Source organism: Aedes albopictus, chromosome 3, assembly GCF_035046485.1.
Source record: "Aedes albopictus strain Foshan chromosome 3, AalbF5, whole genome shotgun sequence".
Classification (NCBI taxonomy): domain Eukaryota; kingdom Metazoa; phylum Arthropoda; class Insecta; order Diptera; family Culicidae; genus Aedes; species Aedes albopictus.
This window is the reverse complement of record NC_085138.1, coordinates 418,470,997-418,489,257: the sequence shown is the minus strand read 5'-3', so window position 1 is coordinate 418,489,257 and position 18,261 is coordinate 418,470,997. Positions and strand designations below refer to the sequence as shown.

At 36.8% G+C, this 18,261-nt stretch overlaps 1 protein-coding gene across 1 annotated transcript in view; it reads left to right on the top strand.

Annotated features, from left to right (window-relative positions):
- Positions 1-807: 807 nt before the first annotated feature.
- LOC109406089 (tetraspanin-2A) overlaps positions 808-18,261 on the top strand; it is a 186,410-nt gene continuing 168,956 nt past the window's right edge. Inside the window, exon 1 of the mRNA XM_029875709.2 lies at positions 808-1,158. Coding sequence (XP_029731569.1) covers positions 1,057-1,158 — 102 coding nt within the window. The 5' untranslated portion in view covers positions 808-1,056. The remainder of the gene's footprint in view (positions 1,159-18,261) is intronic.

The window sequence follows — 18,261 nt, the reverse complement described above, 5'->3', positions numbered from 1 at the left end:
TAAAAGTAAACTTGCTTTCGTTTTATTTGAGCTAATTATGATCATTGCCATATTGAATAATTAGATAATGGAAATAGTTAATGTTGCTAAAATTACCCTGAATGATAGTTTACCGTTATTTCCATAACATGCTCACATAAATAAACTATCTCAGCTGAGTTTTCTTTTAATTCGAGATAGTTTCACTGAATTAACAAATAGTTTATTTCATTCCAAGATGATAATATGCATTGTTTTCGAAGCGCAACACAATGGTTACTGAAATGTTACTTTGAAATGGTCTCTTTTTATTTGGTAATGTCTCCTCCGCTTTCTTTAAATTGAACAGGTCTTAATGCGTTTTAACTAGGAAACCTTTTGTAGATTTATTACTCCAACTCGGCGCAAGCCCTCTACAAGTGACAAGCTGAACTATACTTGAACGCAACTCGGATATTCTTCAGACAAAGTAATTTTAGCAGTGTACCATCTCTTATCTTTCAGACACCACCGAACGTTACCATCCTTATCAGTTTCTGTGTATACACACTACGATCGAGCATTCCCACAAACCGCTAGAGGCACACAATCTTGTGCAACCTCAAACACCTCAACCAACCACGACGACCAACTATGGCCCTGCGGTCAGGCTTTCCCTCTTATCGCAAACTCGCGCAAGGTGTGACTCGCTCCGCACCGTGTTGGTACTTGGTACCTGTTATCATCGAATTCAAACAAACGCACGCCGTATAACGGATTGTTATCTATCACCGTCGTCGGCGCACAGGTTTAGGGGTGAGGCTGCCTTCACAGGTGAATCGGATCGCAATCGCTCAGTCCTCCGTATTCCGTCGAACTTGTCTGCCGTCCCGTCGATAGTTTCGCGTCCTCGCGGATTCTTTTCCCTTTGTCAGTTAAAGTGAGTGAAATTGGTGTGAGTGTGGGGTTGTGCAATTACGAAATATCCTGGTGGAAATCAGTGACCTCATTTGCATTCGTAACTGAAATCGAAGTGTAGTAAGTGGAATTATAGCACCAAGTGAAGAATCTAGAAAGTGACGCCCTTTGAAGTGAAACATGGCTGGGAAAGGCGAAGGGAAAGGTGAAAATGTGGCCAAACTGGCCAATCGGATTGCCGCCATCAAGTACACGCTGTTCTGCTTCAACATCGTGTCCTGGGTAAGTACTTCCGGTGGGCTACCATCCAAATTTATGAACGGTCCATTAGTTTGGAATTCAGATTACCAAGAATTTTATAGTAAGTGACGTGACTCACTCCAGGTTGATTCAACCTAATTCGTTTTCACAATCGCAGGGCACAGAAAGATAACGCTTCGCTTCGTGGTATTGGTTCTGACTGTTTCGGCGGTGTCTTATCTCTCTGCGCGCGTTCGCGGTTACAACCGCGATATGCGCGCGATAGCGAATTGTTGATGATCCACGACGGCGTGGCTGGGTTTGATGCTTAGTGGAGCCATGTTGAATGAATAATTAAAATTATTATAATATGAGGGTTTCCTCGTTACTATAGGACAATTTTACGCAGCTCTGTGGAAGCCTTAAAACTGTTTTGACTGTTTTGACTGTTACGTCAAAATTTGGACAATCGTGCAAATTGAATAACTTTTCCAAAATACATGGTTTCAAAAATCAAACCACGAAACTTAAGCTATTTTTAACCCTCGAGCAGTCGCGTCTTTGACTACCTGCTGTGACGCTGCGCTCACTTTGTTCCACCACAAGCGTGCATTTTTCATGGCGTGTGTACTCAGTACACGATGGGACCGCTCCCGGGTTAACTTGTTGCTTTTATAAACATGCAGCATGAACAATGCAAAGGTATCCATAATAAGGGTATTGCCATTGAACTACATTAACTCGTTCATGAATGCAGCTCAAACAAATGGGCGGAGATAAACTTACTTTGAGATACCGTCAAATAGGGTAACTTGCAACACTTTTCGACTTTGAAGCAATTTCATTGAAAATCTTTGAAAACATTTGAAACATACTGTATAGAATAGTTTACACTTATTACCACGAGTTCAATATTTGCAGCACTTGATTTACCAAAAAAAAACGTCGCCTCTTAATCAGGAGGTGCGGAATACATGCTTGTTGCAAGTTACTCCAGTGCAAGTAAAGCTTGATCCACTTAGTATTTGGCCGCACAAAACAAGACATTTCTTTGTCAAAAAATACATAGAAATACGGTTTAGGTTTTATAACTCAGGAAATTTATTAAACTTTGAAGAAAAAAATATTGAAAAATTATTCATCGGCATTTCGGATGAATTCTCGGACTTTTCGCTTAATACCGCTCATCATTTTTTGCACAGTAGAACTTTCAACTTGATCTGCCATCTTTTTCCACCACTTCTGCAAATCAGATGGTTTTTTGATTGTTTTACCACATTTTTTAAGTTTGCCTTTGATAATTGCCCAAAATTTTTCGATGGGACGAAAATCTAGGCAATTCGGAGGGTTGATAGTTTTCTCAATAATATCAATGTTATTCCTTGTATACCATTCCATGACATCCCGGCTGTAATGGCAGCTGGCTAAGTCAGGCCAGAACTTCACCGGATCGTCATGTGATTGAATGAATGGCAAAACTCGCTTCTGAAGACACTCCTGCTTGTAAACCTGCCCATTCATGGTCGCTCCAATGATAAAAACATCCGTTTTCCTTCCACAACTGCAGATGCCTTCCCATATCATCAACTTGCGAGCAAACTTATCAGCATAGACGAATTTAAATCTTCCTAGGGCATCACCCTTGCGTTTGGCGTGGTAAAATTTGTGTCCTGGGAGTTGTCCAAAGTCCATTTTGACGTATCAATCAAAAAACCATCTGATTTGCAGAAGTGGTGGAAAAAGATGGCAGATCAAGTTGAAAGTTCTACTGTGCAAAAAATGATGAGCGGTATTAAGCGAAAAGTCCGAGAATTCATCCGAAATGCCGATGAATAATTTTTCAATATTTTTTTCTTCAAAGTTTAATAAATTTTCTGTGTTATAAAACCTAAACCGTATTTCCATGTATTTTTTTGACAAAGAAATGTCTTGTTTTGTGCGGCCAAATACTAAGTGGATCAAGCTTTAAGTTGAATTTCAATCTGTTATTTTGTTCTTCACCGATAAACATTAATCAACATTAAGACCTTTTTTTCGTAAAACTATCCCACATATGAGTGATTTTTCAAAATTTCAATTAGAAATAAAATCAAGTCAGTCATTTTTTTATAACTTACAAATTTTTCATGCCCGTTTCTAAAAAAAATATTTTAAGAGTATTTTTTTACATCTTATGGTCGTAGAAATCAAGACATCACATTTGGGCAGCTCTTCAGTGACCATGGGTCATAGGGATTCCAAGAACTCCCTTGGGTGTAGTGCATTGGGACTACATGAATTACTAGTGATCATTTGAATCTGTACGAACAAAGTTCTTGCTCAACTCAGCCTTATGAAATCATGCTCAGTCAAGTGATTAGGTATATTATTGTTTAGGGTGTACAAGTATGTGTCGTCGAAACAACATGTAATTTCCGCTGTATTGAAAATTAGGTTTATACTGACATAGGCTCATACAGACATGTTCGACCTGAAAACCCTCTGAAGGCCCCAAAACCTCCAGAAAACGACTTAAACCCCACTGTAATTTAGACCCCGAAACTACAAAAAAAAAAACAAAACGCATAGAAACCTCTCTGAATCCCTTCTGAAGCTCAAAAAATTCCTGTAATCCTCAGGAAAGCATTCTTGACATCTCTTGAAATCCCCTAACGTCCCTTAAACCCCTTTGAAACACCTGTGATATTCCCAAGAACCACTTGCATATCCCAAAAAAGCCTCCACGAAGCGCCCTTTAATCCTTGAAACTTATTGTAAAACCTCTTGAACTCCCTTTAAACCACTGTAAACTACTCTTTAATGTCCTTGAAACACCATAAATAGCATGAAACGCCTTGAAACCCATCTGAACTTCTCTACCACCGGAACTTCTAAAAAACTTCCGGCAACCCACCTAAAATCCCATGAACTATAATGAAACCCTTAAATGCTTCTTATACTCTCAGAAACTTCACCTTTAGAACCCCTTAACTTCCCGAGGACCCCCAAAAACCCATTAGAAGCTCCCGAAACACTTCAAAACGCATTGAACATGAGAAAACTCCTAAAATTCACCGAGTGTCTCTGGAACACTTTAAAATACCTCTGAGATCCCCATGAAGTTACCCAGAAAACCGTCTAAAACCTATTTAAATACATTTGAAAAATCAAATTACTTAAATATCTTTTCCTCTTGGCTTCTTCAATTCTCCTACAACCATGAAATTCATTAAACTTTTCAGGACGTGCTCCTAAAATTGCTTTGCGCTTGCGTTGTATATGATAAGCGCGGTTTTTCGGAAGTCTACTTTATACAAAGGCGCGTTTCCTGAAGAGTTAAGAAATAAGCATGTTACGTTATGGAATTTTAGTCATATGCTCTGTAAGCGCCTGATTGTTATCAATGCAATAAATTCATGGGAAATGAATGTGAGAAAAGTCACAAGACTACTAAAAGTTGCAAGACTACCGCAGTTGCAATTCAATATAACTTCGCGGCTTTTTACTGTTATTATACGAGTTACTTTGTAATTGAACGAGAAGTTCTATTTACACAAGTATTTACAGTTTCCGAACATTGCAAGGTTTACAGTATGTTCTGAAGCTCAGGACTCTCAAGTTCTACAAAATCTACTACAATCACATTTCAATTTAAGCTTGCGGTTCACTGTCGTTATTATCTGTGGTACTCTACAATGCCATGAGAAAATATGATTGAGGTAGTACGACTTTGAAAGGTATGCGAAATGCTCTGGACTATAGAACTATCAAGTTCTACAAAACCTACCCCATTGACCAGTCAATCTACATACGTATTGTTCTCTGATATCCATGATGCTCTACAAACGAGAGGGCTTTTTGACGGCTTCCGAACATTGCAAGGTTTACAAAATGTCCTGAAGTTCGGGACATTCAAGTTCTATGATATCTACAACAATCATCATACAATCTACGCTTGCAGTTTACGGTCATTGTTATCCATGGTACTCCGAAATGCTACTAGAAAAACTTTTTGAGGTTGTACGACATTGTAAGGTATGCGAAATGTTCTGGATTTCAGGACTTTCAAAGTATACAGAATCCAACACAATATTCACTTAATGTATGCTTGTTTATTACATCTTCTGTTACTCAGGGTGTTTCGGAGTGAGAAACTAAGTGTTTTAACGGCTGTTAGATATTGTAAGGTTTATAAAATGGATTTACGACTATCTGGTATTGTGAGGTTTTAAAAATGCCCTAACGTTCAGAACTTGCAATCTCTACAGTATGTACCGCAATGCCGTTCTACGCTTGAGGTTTCCGGTCATTGTTATCTATGGTACTGTACTAGTTCCACGAAATCACCTCAATCACCGCTGCATCTACGTTTACAGCTATTGTTCACCTCCATTTCTACCTAATTTCAATGTACTGTGTAGTAAGAGTGCCTAATTATTAGAACTAACTTTGTCGAAGACCATATTCGTCTGATTAATCATTTGAAGGCGCTGTCCAACAAACATTGATGCTATACAAAAGTTGTATAAGCCACTTTTAAGTTCAATTTTGTAAATTTTGGCTGGATAAGCTGTTATTCAGCTATCATTGTTCGTTGAGCTATATCTGGCAAAGTTTCTGATGGGAGTAATGAAAAAAAAAAATCTTCAAATCTCAGAAGAAATGACAATACAACATCTCAATTGAATTTGTGAAGTAAAGCTACATATGTTCATTGTTCACTCCACGCTCTCTATTAAATAATATAGAGCGATTCTTGACATAAGGGATATATTAAGTTCTATGTTACATAATGTTCCAAACAAATGAGCTGTCATCCTGTATGAAGGAACACGTCAGCGAGCTGTTCCCAACGCAATGCATTAGGAAGGGTTAGCATGGGACATGAACATAACATTTAAAAAAATGAAAATGTATCGGTATGCTCAGTGATAAGAGATACTGTACTGAATGATCCTGGGTGTTCCTCGGGATTGTTTCTAAGAGTTCTTAGGATATTCCTCCAAGAGCTTCCCGGGAATGTTCCAATAAGTTTCCCAGGAGTTCCCCGCTTCTTAAGAAATTATTCTGGAACTCATCCAGTATCTTCATGGGAATTCCATCAGGTGTTCCCGGGAATTCCTCCAGGAGCATTCTTAGAGAAGTTCTAAGTTTGGTTTCGATTGACTTCACATATCTGAAGCCGTTTTTATTTTTTAACCTGTGTTGGAACTGGATGAGTGGAAAATGTTAAAACAAATAAACGTCAAACCAATTGCAATACAAGCGAACGCAAGTCAGGTAGGGGTCGACACTACTGCGATCTAATTCAATTATATAATCCAGGTTGGAACTGGATAAAAAACTGCATAACGTTATTGTTTTGTGATTGAAACGAGTCAGTGTAAATGCATTATGCACCTTAATGTATCAAATAGAATGATCATAAACAAACAAACGTCTCACCCTACTCACTTCCCATCGTTCCTCTTTTTAACGGTTAATTCAAATGCTTGGTAGTTCACAAATCGCTCTGTCACGGTGCTCACTGCTCACTTCGTGTTTTCATCTGTTTGATGCTTGCTCACTACCGCCATTTACTCAGAGGTTTGCACAACACTGTGTGAGACTGAAAGTCTCTTTAATAAAGACAAATCAATCAATCAATCAACACTGTGTGATAAGTATTAGGTAATTAATAAAGACGACTCACTCAAAGTGATAATTTTCGGGATACCAATCCGCGCTTGCTCTTCGTACATACATACAAAAGAGATAGTTATATGAACAACCTTATAGCATCTAAAATGCCTTGTCATTAATTCGGGTTGGTAGCTAATTTCAAGAGTCGTGAGTTCAAATCTCACCTGAACTGTGGATTTTTTTCCTAATTTAACCAGTAATTTACCAATTTGTACATATGCACGTAGAGTTATTTGAAAATCATTATTAACCCCATGGTATACCGAAGATTTGCACTGTCGAGCGATATTGACTGTTACAAAAAGGCTCCGCATATCGTTCCGATCCATGCCTTTTGACGCTTCTGCAAGTGCTCTCTCTTCGCGCTGCTACTTCTTGCAGCTATGGATTTATTTCTCTCCTATTTAGCCGGAAGCCGGCCACTAACATTCGACTCTTCTCGTTCGCCACTCTTTGGTACTCCTTGTCAAACCAGTCATAACGTTTGCATCGATTGTTGAGATGTACCTATCACCTCTTGCGGTGTTGTTGTTACTGTCTACCCAACAAACATTATTGCTGTACAATGGATGAATAAGCCGCTCTTAAGCTTGATCTTAAGAATGTTGGCTGAATAAGCTTGTTATTCGGCAATCACTGTTACTTGGGTAATGCATAAACTTTAAGAAACTGTTGGGATCAGAACATTTATCGTTCTTACAATATTGAAGAACATTATCGTTCTTTCTATCCCCGTTAGGCATAGGTTCTTAACATTTGCCATTTAACAAGTTGCTTGTCAAATATTTTGAAAATTTCACTTTGTTTGAGTGTGATTAATACAACTCGTTTACTAAATAAAACGAAGGTCGTGAACTGCTATCATCGACCAACATTTTTGATGTATAAATATGTGCTAATATCAAAATCGTACTTCAAAAAAAAAAAAAAAAAGAAAAACAGTGTTTGAGTATTCCCTAAAAATCGAGATCTACAGTTTTTGAAAATTTAGAATTTCCTCAAATATAAATATCTCGGTTAACCAATTTTCAATCTTTTTCCAAAATTAGAAAGTGGAATATAACATGTTTCGATCACCCGAACATGTTTTTTGCATCAATTAAGTGTGATTCGAGATATTGGTGATTATATTGACCAATCTCCTTGAATTTGAGCAAAATGTCCAAAAAATAATGAAGATCCGTATTTTTTTTTCAGTAAAAAACAATCAATTGAAAAATTCTTTCTCAACGTTCATTTGAAATATTAGATGTTAGTTAGTTCCAGTAAAAATTTCAGTTCAATCGTATGAGATAAACAAGCCGATAATCTTGTTAATACTGAAAAAAAAAAAGTTCAATGTAAATCGGAGTATTGCTTACGGAAAAAGAGATGTACGAAGGGAACAAATATGCTTGAAAATAGAAGAAAATCGATTTCAAATCAACAGCCTTTAGTGGAAAGTCGAAAAAATCCGCCCTACTGTAAATAAAAAGAAAATCGGGTTAAGTACTGTTCCTTTGAATTCCACTAAGAATTTGCATCCTTTGACAGATACGTATTTCGACCTCAACTGTAAGGTCGTCTTCAGTGTCTTGTACTTGACTCGACTCGAGTCGATATTCCCCTAACAAGCCCAGGTTAATCATCATCACCGCTCTACTGTATTTTTTTCCTTCACGTTTTTAAACTTTGTGCATGGTTCTACACTAAAAATGAATATCAGCTTACCGATTTCAAAAATGCTGTACTAGTGTAATCGACAAAACTGTTGTATATATAAAACATATATTTGCATTGATCACAATATTCAGTTACAAAATGAAATCTGAATGCGTACTGCTATTTACCCACATTATTTTGTTCATGTCATCAACTTAACTATTATAGCATTGATTTTCCCAAAAATGAATCCTTCCAACTCCAATTTCAACCACCAAGCTTTCAAGTGTCTCCTTTCATTGTTTGCTGGGAAATCTAGACAACAGCATCATTACTGCAAAATCGTTCATCTCAATCCCCACTCAGTTCTCTGCCAACAACCGTAAGGTTGCAGAGTCGATGCCGACCAAAGAAGAGTGCTGAACTTTGCGTGACACAACAAGCAATCGAGTCGTTCGTCGTAGAATAACCCTTCTGCCACAAAAATTTTCCACTCGAGCGCAGATTCGTTCGTCCCGGGTCCCGCGTCAAGTGGATGTGCGGAAAAGTTGGCAAATTGCACTCTTACAAACGAGAGAAGTAAGAACCATCGCATCGGGGCACGATTTGGTCGATGCAAGTTTCCAGCAATTGCCGTGGTAGTGGAGGTACCTGCCCTGCCCCGGGATGATCAAAGAGTCTTTTGTGGGTTTGGCTCTGTACCTACATTGAAGTTCGGGGTTAGCTTTGAAATCCAACGGAGACAGCAAGCTTTCTTTGGAGGAAAACTGCGGTCTGAGGGATATTTCAAAAGTTGAAGTTGGGGTGCGATCTTGAATCAGGTTCATCTCCAAAGCAGGTCGTTATTTCTTCCACTGCTCCAGAAGCACATCAAAACCCCATTCCGGCTCCAGGGACGGACATTCGAATTTATTAAATTAAATGGCACCATTGAGCTCTGGCGCCTTTCCTTGGCCCCTCACTTTTCCCACCTAACTGGAACATCACGTACAGATGATAAATTTTCACACCCCTCATAAATAGCCCTACATCTCGGGAAATAGTTCAGTTTCTCATTCTTTGCTCAGTTTTCCCAGCTTCCGGGTGGTGGGAATAGACTCTCTGCCCCACCAACGACGACGACGACTGCTGGATTGCTTTCCTTTGTTTCAAGTGTGTGAACTTGTGGCCGCCGCGCCGGTCCACCACCACCGACCGACGACCGAGGTGCTGCACTTGAGGAGCATAAAATGTTGAAACACGGAAACTATAGATGTAATAAAAATCTTCAAACTTTTCCTCGCCTTGCTGCGCTACAGTTTTGTGACTTTTTGTAGTTTTTTTGCTACTTTTTTTTCTCATTTTGCTCTTATCCTGCCGAAGCGCTGAAACTGTGCAACCAGAGCGGATGTGAACTTGCCAGTGCTGCTCATAAAGTGCCGTGAAAAAGTGAAACAGTTTGAGATAATAAAATCAGTTGAAGGATGTGCGAACGGAACCGGGAAGTGTGCTCCTTGCGCCGATGCGCACTCGGTTCATTTTTTTTACTTTTAAACAGTGCTGTCATGGTAGAATCAGAGCTGGTTACTCAAGGCTTCCAAATTCCAGCGCTCCCTATACTAGTACACCCCCTAAGGAAATGGTTTCGCCTAACTAAGAATAGGGTAAAAGCTCCCTTAGTGGAGGTAGTACCAATAGTGGTGGAAGTGGCAATTTAGCACTATTTCGACCAAATAGCTTGCAAATGAAATTTTTAATAGATGCATCATGCTTAATTAATAACATTAATTCAGTTTTGTGTTCAGGATTTGCCGAAATGATCGTGAAATTCCTTTTCGCTTTTTGCTGGAATTCCTTTTATTAGTTTTACAGGAATTAAAATTTCTAGAAAATTCTCCTGAATTACCTCACCGCCAGAAATTCCTTTAGTGATTCTTTGAGAATTTGTCAAATAGTGTCTGAAATGTTTACAGAAAGAAGTTCCTCGCAGGATTTCTTTCAATGATTTTAGCAAGAATTCCTCTAAATATTTCTCTTAGTTAAGGGTCGCAGTACCGACCAATTTTGGCGAGTACCGGTATTTCGGTACTAGTGCATCCAGTACCGGTAGTAGCGGTAAAATACCGGTACTGGCAGATATTTGCTGAAGCCACATAAGGCTCTAAGTTAACAAGCCAAAAATCAACAGTGTAACTATTTTTGCATTATGAAATTCAGTTCAAAGTTTTCAAATATATCCGTGGCATGTTCCCTCAGCCTAAATATAAGGAAACAAAGGATCAAATTTGTTTCAAAACATTATACTTGAGTTTCCACATGTTCATCAGAACAGTTACATGGCGAATATTGAGAAAGATTTTGAAACTTCTTATTGTCTGGTAATGCTTAAATATAAATGTGTACACTAATAAAATTTGTTTCCCGATGCAAACGACAAATACAAAACTGTTTTTACTGTCAATTTAGAATTTCCAATGCTCAATTAATTTATCGCCGATGTCTTAAAATCAGTTGATCCGTACATTGAAGTAGGTTGAACATTGTCCTGCTCTGAAATAAGTAAGAGCAGGATGCAGCAACTTCAACAATGCTCAACCTGCTTCATTGAACAGGACTGGTATCAAAGTACTGATTCTCCAGTACCGAAAATACCGGTACTAGAGGTGGCTCGGTACCGGTATTTTCGGTACCGAAAGTTGGCCGGTTGTACCGGTTCTACCGGTGCTACATCCCTACTCTTAGTGTCCCTTCAAAATGCATCCCTGGGATTCCTCCAGGTAGTCTTTCGGGAATTCTCACATTTCTTAGGTAAATTCACAAGAAATTTCTTAAAATATATTTCTTGATACTGGCTCACGGGTTTCTTACAAAATTCCTCCTGAGATTCTCTACAAGATTCTATAGGAAATTCATTCAATAATGGTATGCATGCTTGTATTCTTTTATATATTTCTTCAAACATTTCTGAGACTATTCCTCCAGAAATATTGACTGATTTTTTTCCATGATTTTTTCTCTGGGATTTCTCCAATAATTCTCAGAATCAGGAATCTTTCCATGGCTTTATCCAGGAATTCCTCCAAACGTTTCTTCGAAAGGTGCAATTCTAGGAGTGTTTTTTTTTATAAAGATCTGGTGATTCTTTCAGAAATTCCTCTTGGGGTTTCCTTTACAAATTAAGATTTTATCCAGGAACATTTTTCAGAAATTATTGCTTCAATTTATTCAAAGGTTTCATTATGTATTTAAAAAAAAGAGATTTCTACGAGCTTAAAATTTATTTGGAAATTCCTCCAGAAAATTCTTGGAAGTTCCCCCGAGGGCTTCTCCAATAGTTTCTTCGAGTATTCCTCCAGGAATTGCTTTGGGTTTATTCCGACCTTCTATCGGGGATTCTTTTAGTTTTTTTTTCCCAGCGAATCCTTCAAAAATTCCTGCAGAAATTACTCTAGAATCTATTCCTTAGCATTTTCCAAGAATTTTTTCTATGAATACCTGCAGACGGTTTTGCAGTACATCCGGGTATTATTTAGAAAATTCCTTTAAAAATCATTTATAATGTCATCAGTGGTTCTCCAGGATTTTTTTTAACTGTTTCTTCAGTATTTCCTTCGGAAATTTCAGAAAATTCAGAATAGGGGTTTCTGCTGTACAAATCCCTTCTTAAATTGTATAAGATATTTCTTCAGGGATATCTCCAGGAGTTTTTTTTAGGGATTCCTACAGCAAATTCTCGATGCCTGGAGGATACATTTATTTAAGAATTTCTTTAAAAAATCCACTATTACCTTTGTCAGCAATTACGGCAGCCATTTTTAGGTTTTTTTTCGAATATCCTCTAAGGATTTTTCTAATAATCCCTCCACAGGTTTATCAAGTTTTTTTTCCTTGGAATAACTTGATATTTGTTTTTCAGAGAATGAAGGGGATATCTTAGGGTGTTTCTTCAATATTTAGAAAATTTCCTGAAAAACTCCTTGAAGAACTTTTGAAGAAATCCCTTGCTGAAACTCTGAAGAAATCTCTAGAGATAAATATATCTCCTCAAAGGAATTTCAGAAAAAATTGCAGCAGAAATTTCTGAAAGAAACCCTGAGAAGTTCCTAGATAAAAAAGAAGACTCTCCCCTAAAGTGTCAGCTTGAACCATATTGCTTTATTTTTTTTGTTCGTGAATTTTAACTGAGGCTAATTTTTCACACAAAAGCTTGAAACTCTCATTCTATGAACGTATGAGTACACTTAAGTGAAATTCTACATTCGGGTGCAATGATTTTTGGTAGTGAAGAAATCTACGGTAATATCCCTATAGAATTCTTTTTAATGAATCTCTGGATAAATATCCGAATAAATCCTTGGGAAACACTTGAAAGAAATTCAGAAGGAAATTATTAAGAACTTCTTGGAGAAACTTCTCGGTAAATCCTTAGTGGAATTCTTAAAAAAATATTGAAGAATTTATATGAAAATTTCTGGATGAATTATTTAATAAAATTCTTGGAGGATTTTCTAAAAATATTTTTGAATAAATCTGCGGACGAATTTTTGAAAAAAAAAAATGGAATACCTGGAGAAACGCATAGAAAAGCGCCTGCAAAGACCTGATGAAAAAAACTCTTGAGGTATTGCTAAAGGCATTTCTGTAGAAATTCGTAGGAAATATTTTTGAATTAATTTGTTAGGGAAGCCGTGAAGAAGTTACAGGAGTTATCCGTAGAGGAAATGTCGAATAAATTGCTGGGGTAATACATCGAGAAATATGTAGAAGAAATCCTTAAGGAATCTCTGTATGAACTCCTGCAGAAATCTCTGGAAGAATTCCTGTCTGAATTACTGGAAGTAATAATTTAAAAATGAAAGAATCCATAGAATCTCTGGAGGAATTTCTGCAGGTTTTTTTTGATGAATCCCCGAAGAAATTCTTAACACATTCATGTGGAAATTTTCAATGGAAGGAATATCAGGAAAATTTTCTAAAGAAACCAATGAAAGAAAGGAATTCTAAAGAAAACCCTGTCAGAGATCGTGAAAAAAAAATCCCTGGAGACATTTCTGATCATTTTTGTAAACGAATCTCAAGCCAAATTTCTAAAAGCATGATGTAGTTTCAGAAGGAACCTACCTAAAAAGAATTCTTGGAGAGGGAATATCTGAATGAAGCTCCGGAAAAAAATCTCAGAAAATTCTTAGAAGAATGTTTGAAACAAAAAAAGCTCCTGTAAGAAACCTTGGGAGATTTTAAGACCTAATTCCTGGAGTAATTTCTGGAGGAAACCTTGAATTTATTCTGGAAGAAATCCATAGAAAATATCTGGGACATATTTTTAAAGGAATCTCAAGAAAAATTTCAAAACGAATGCCTGGAAGAATTTCTAAAGTAATCTTTGTAAGAATTTCCGAAGGAGTCTGTAAAATATTCTTTAAACAAATCCTTGGAGAAATTTCTGGAGGAACCTTTGTTTTTCTTAAAGATACGCTGAATACATTTCTGATGAAATCCATGGATTATTGGATCTGTGAAGGATGTTTTAAGGATTCCCCCCCCCCCCCCCCCTAGAGGAATTTGTGGAGAAATTTCTGGGACATGCTATAACAAAAATTCTCATGGAAATCCTTGATGAAATTCAAGTTAATTGCTGAAATGATATCTAGAAACTGTGTAGAAAATTAGACAGGACTTTAAGAACTTTCTAAAGCAATCAATGGAAGAATGCCTGAAGGATTTCCCAGAAAAATCTTGGTAGGCATTCATGGCAAAATTTCTAAAAAATTACCTGAACATTTTCTGAAGCAATCACTGGAGGAATTTCTAAAGATGTAATAAGCTAAAGAAATCCCTGGATGAATTTTCAGTATGAACCTTTGATATATTTTTAAAAGATTAGGTACTATGTAGTACATAATTTCGTAAAAAATCGCATAAGCAATCACTAAATAATATCAGAGGCTCTTCTACACTTCCAAAATCTTAAATTTTCTTAAAAGGTAAGGAATAGGAGCGTACAAACGGGCTTGGTGGTCTAGTGGCTACCGCTTCTGATTTATATGCAGAAGGTCCTGGGTTCAATCCCTGGCCCGTCCCTTTCCTCCTACTTTGTATCTTTCTATATACTTTCTCTCTGCTCTCTACATATACAACTCATGTATATAAACATGTTCATAGCCGTCGCTAGAACAGAAACGGGTTGAAAAAGCCGTTTCCCTTCCTTCCAAACTTTCACAGCACAGTGTCACAATCCTATTAGAAAACGCCTACAAGTTATGCAATCAAGCGAGCTGTGCCGCACATCTTCAAAATAATAAAAACACACAATTCTATCACCTTCCTCTGGTATCCACATACCAATGTGTGAACCTTCTGCCAACCAATTCCCACCAACACTCCAACATCCGCATGAATTTGTGCTGGCGCAGAGGTATATTCGGCCAGATGTGGATACAAATGATTGCAATCATCACTTCCTTACCCCTTCCCCACATTGACCAGCAACCTGACGTGGCAGGCGCCATTGTCGCCTAAAAATAGAAGATCACCAACGCTCACACACTGAAGATGCCTGCTAGTCCCCGGCAGTTTATCTCATTGGTCCTTGTGTGAGTGTAGCTGGTCTGGCGATACTGGAGTAGCATCCACGGGCGGTCAATCAAGCTCAAGCTCAAGCTCAAAGGTAAGGAATAGGAGCGTACATATATATCTGGAAGGAAGTTTTTTTGTGTTAACGCAAACACATCGAGAAAAATCGCAGATGGAATATTCTTATGCGTATCTGTAAATGTGGAAGAAAACAAAATCAAATTCTCCATTCCTTATATGAGGGGGTTAGAATCAAAGGGGTGTAAGTGACAAAAACCCACTTTCAAGTAAATGAGGTTTAAAGTTTTTCACCAATTTTTCATCCCATACAAAAAGTATGGAGTTTTAAAAACAAATCAAATTTCTCCGATATTTGTAATTTTACTAAACATCGTAAAAATAATCTTAAAAAGTTCCTGAAAGCTTGAAATCTAAAGAATTTCTTTATATGCTCAGCTCAAAATCGAGAAAATGGTCACTTATACTCCTTTGGCATCTTGACCCCTCATATGTAAGATAATCCCTCCACAGGTTTATCAAGTTTTTTTCCTTGGAATAACTTGATATCTTTTTTTTTCAGAGAATGAAGAGGATATCTTAGGGTGTTTCTTCAGGTATTCTCTTAGAAATTATCCAAGGCATTTATCAAGAGATTTCTTGAGACTTTCCTCCAGAAATTTCTTAAAAACTCCTTCAGGGATTTCTTATCGAATTTTTCAGTATTTTTCATAAATTTCTGGAAGGACTTCTGAAAATCTCTGGAGGAATATCTAATCCAATTATGTAGGGATCTCTAAAGACATGTCAGGAGAAATTTTTGATAGAATCGCGAGAGCAATTTCTAAATGAAATCATTGTAGAAATTTCTTCAAAAATCACTGAAGTTTTTCAAATAATTCTAGAGAAAAAGTTTCAAAGCAACCCCTGTAGGATTTGCAGAACAATATTTAGAAAATTTCCTGAAAAACTCCTTGAAGAACTTTTGAAGAAATCCCTTGCTGAAATTCTGAAGAAATCTCTAGAGATAAATATATCTCCTCAAAGGAATTTCAGAAAAAATCCAGCAGAAATTTCTGAAAGAACCCTGAGAAGTTCCTAGATAAAAAAAGAAGACTCTCCCCTAAAGTGTCAGCTTGAACCATATTGTTTTATTATTTTTTTTGTTCGTGAATTTTAACTGAGGCTAATTTTTCACACAAAAGCTTGAAACTCTCATTCTATGAACGTATGAGTACACTTAAGTGAAATTCTACATTCGGGTGCAAGGATTTTTGGTAGTGAAGAAATCTACGGTAATATCCCTATAGAATTCTTTTTAATGAATCTCTGGATAAATATCCGAAAAAATCCTTGGGAAACACTCGAAAGAAATTCAGGAGGAAATTATTGAGAACTTCTTGGAGGAACTTCTCGGTAAATCCTTAGTGGAATTCTTAAAAAAATATTGAAGAATTTATATGAAAATTTCTGGATAAATTATTTAATAAATTTCTTGGAGGATTTTCTAAAAATATTTTTGAATAAATCTGCGGACGAATTTTTGAAAAAAAACGGAATACCTGGAGAAACGCAAAGAAAAGCGCCTGCAAAAACCTGATGAAAAAAAACTCTTGAGGTATTGCTAAAGGCATTTCTGTAGAAATTCGTAGGAAATATTTTTGAATTAATTTGTTGGGGAAGCCGTGAAGAAGTTACAGGAGTTATCCGTAGAGGAAATGTCGAATAAATTGCTGGGGTAATACATAGAGAAATATGTAGAAGGAATCCTTAAGGAATCTCTGTATGAACTCCTGCAGGAACCTCTGGAAGAATTCCTGCCTGAATCACTGGAAGTAATAATTAAATAACGAAAGAATCCATAGAATCTCTGGAGGAATTTCTGCAGGTTTTTTTTGATGAATCCCCGAAGAAATTCTTAACACATTCATGTGGAAATTTTCAATGGAAGGATTATCAGGAAAATTTTCTAAAGAAACCAATGAAAGAAAGGAATTCTAAAGAAAACCCTGTCAGAGATCGTGAAGGAAAATCCCAGGAGACATTTCTGATCATTTTTGTAAACGAATCTCCAGCCAAATTTCTAAAAGCATGATGTAGTTTCAGAAGGAACCTACCTAAAAAGAACTCTTAGAAAGGGAATACCTGAATGAAGCTCTGGAAAAAAATCTCAGAAAATTCTCAGAAGAATATTTGTAACAAAAAAAGCTCCTGTAAGAAACCTTGGGAGATTATAAGACCCAATTCCTGGAGTAATTTCTGGAGGAAACCTTGGATTTATTCTGATAGAAATCCATAGAAAATATCTGGGACATATTTTTAAAGGAATCTCAAGAAAAATTTCAAAACGAATGCCTGGAAGAATTTCTAAAGTAATCTTTGTAAGAATTTCCGAAGGAGTCTGTAAAATATTCTTTAAACAAATCCTTGGAGAAATTTCTGGAGGAACCTTTGTTTTTCTTAAAGATACGCTGAATACATTTCTGATGGAATCCATGGATTATTGGATCTGTGAAGGATGTTTTAAGGATTCCCCCCCCCCCTAGAGGAATTTGTGGAGAAATTTCTGGGACATGCTATAACGAAAATTCTCATGGAAATCCTTGATGAAATTCAAGTTAATTGCTGAAATGATATCTAGAAACTGTGTAGAAAATTAGACAGGACTTTAAGAACTTTCTAAAGCAATCAATGGAAGAATGCCTGAAGGATTTCCCAGAAAAATCTTGGTAGGCATTCATGGCAAAATTTCTAAAAAATTACCTGAACATTTTCTGAAGCAATCACTGGAGGAATTTCTAAAGATGTAATAAGCTAAAGAAATCCCTGGATGAATTTTCAGTATGAACCTTTGATATATTTTTAAAAGATTAGGTACTATGTAGTACATAATTTCGTAAAAAATCGCATAAGCAATCACTAAATAATATCAGAGGCTCTTCTACACTTCCAAAATCTTAAATTTTCTTAAAAGGTAAGGAATAGGAGCGTAGATATATATCTGGAAGGAAGTTTTTCTTGTGTTAACGCAAACACATCGAGAAAAATCGCAGATGGAATATTCTTATGCGTATCTGTAAATGTGGAAGAAAACAAAATCAAATTCTCCATTCCTTATATGAGGGGGTTAGAAGCAAAGGGGTGTAAGTGACAAAAACCCACTTTCAAGTAAATGAGGTTTAAAGTTTTCCACCAATTTTTCATCCCATACAAAAAGTATGGAGTTTTAAAAACAAATCATATTTCTCCGATATTTGTAATTTTACTAAACATCGTAAAAATAATCTTAAAAAG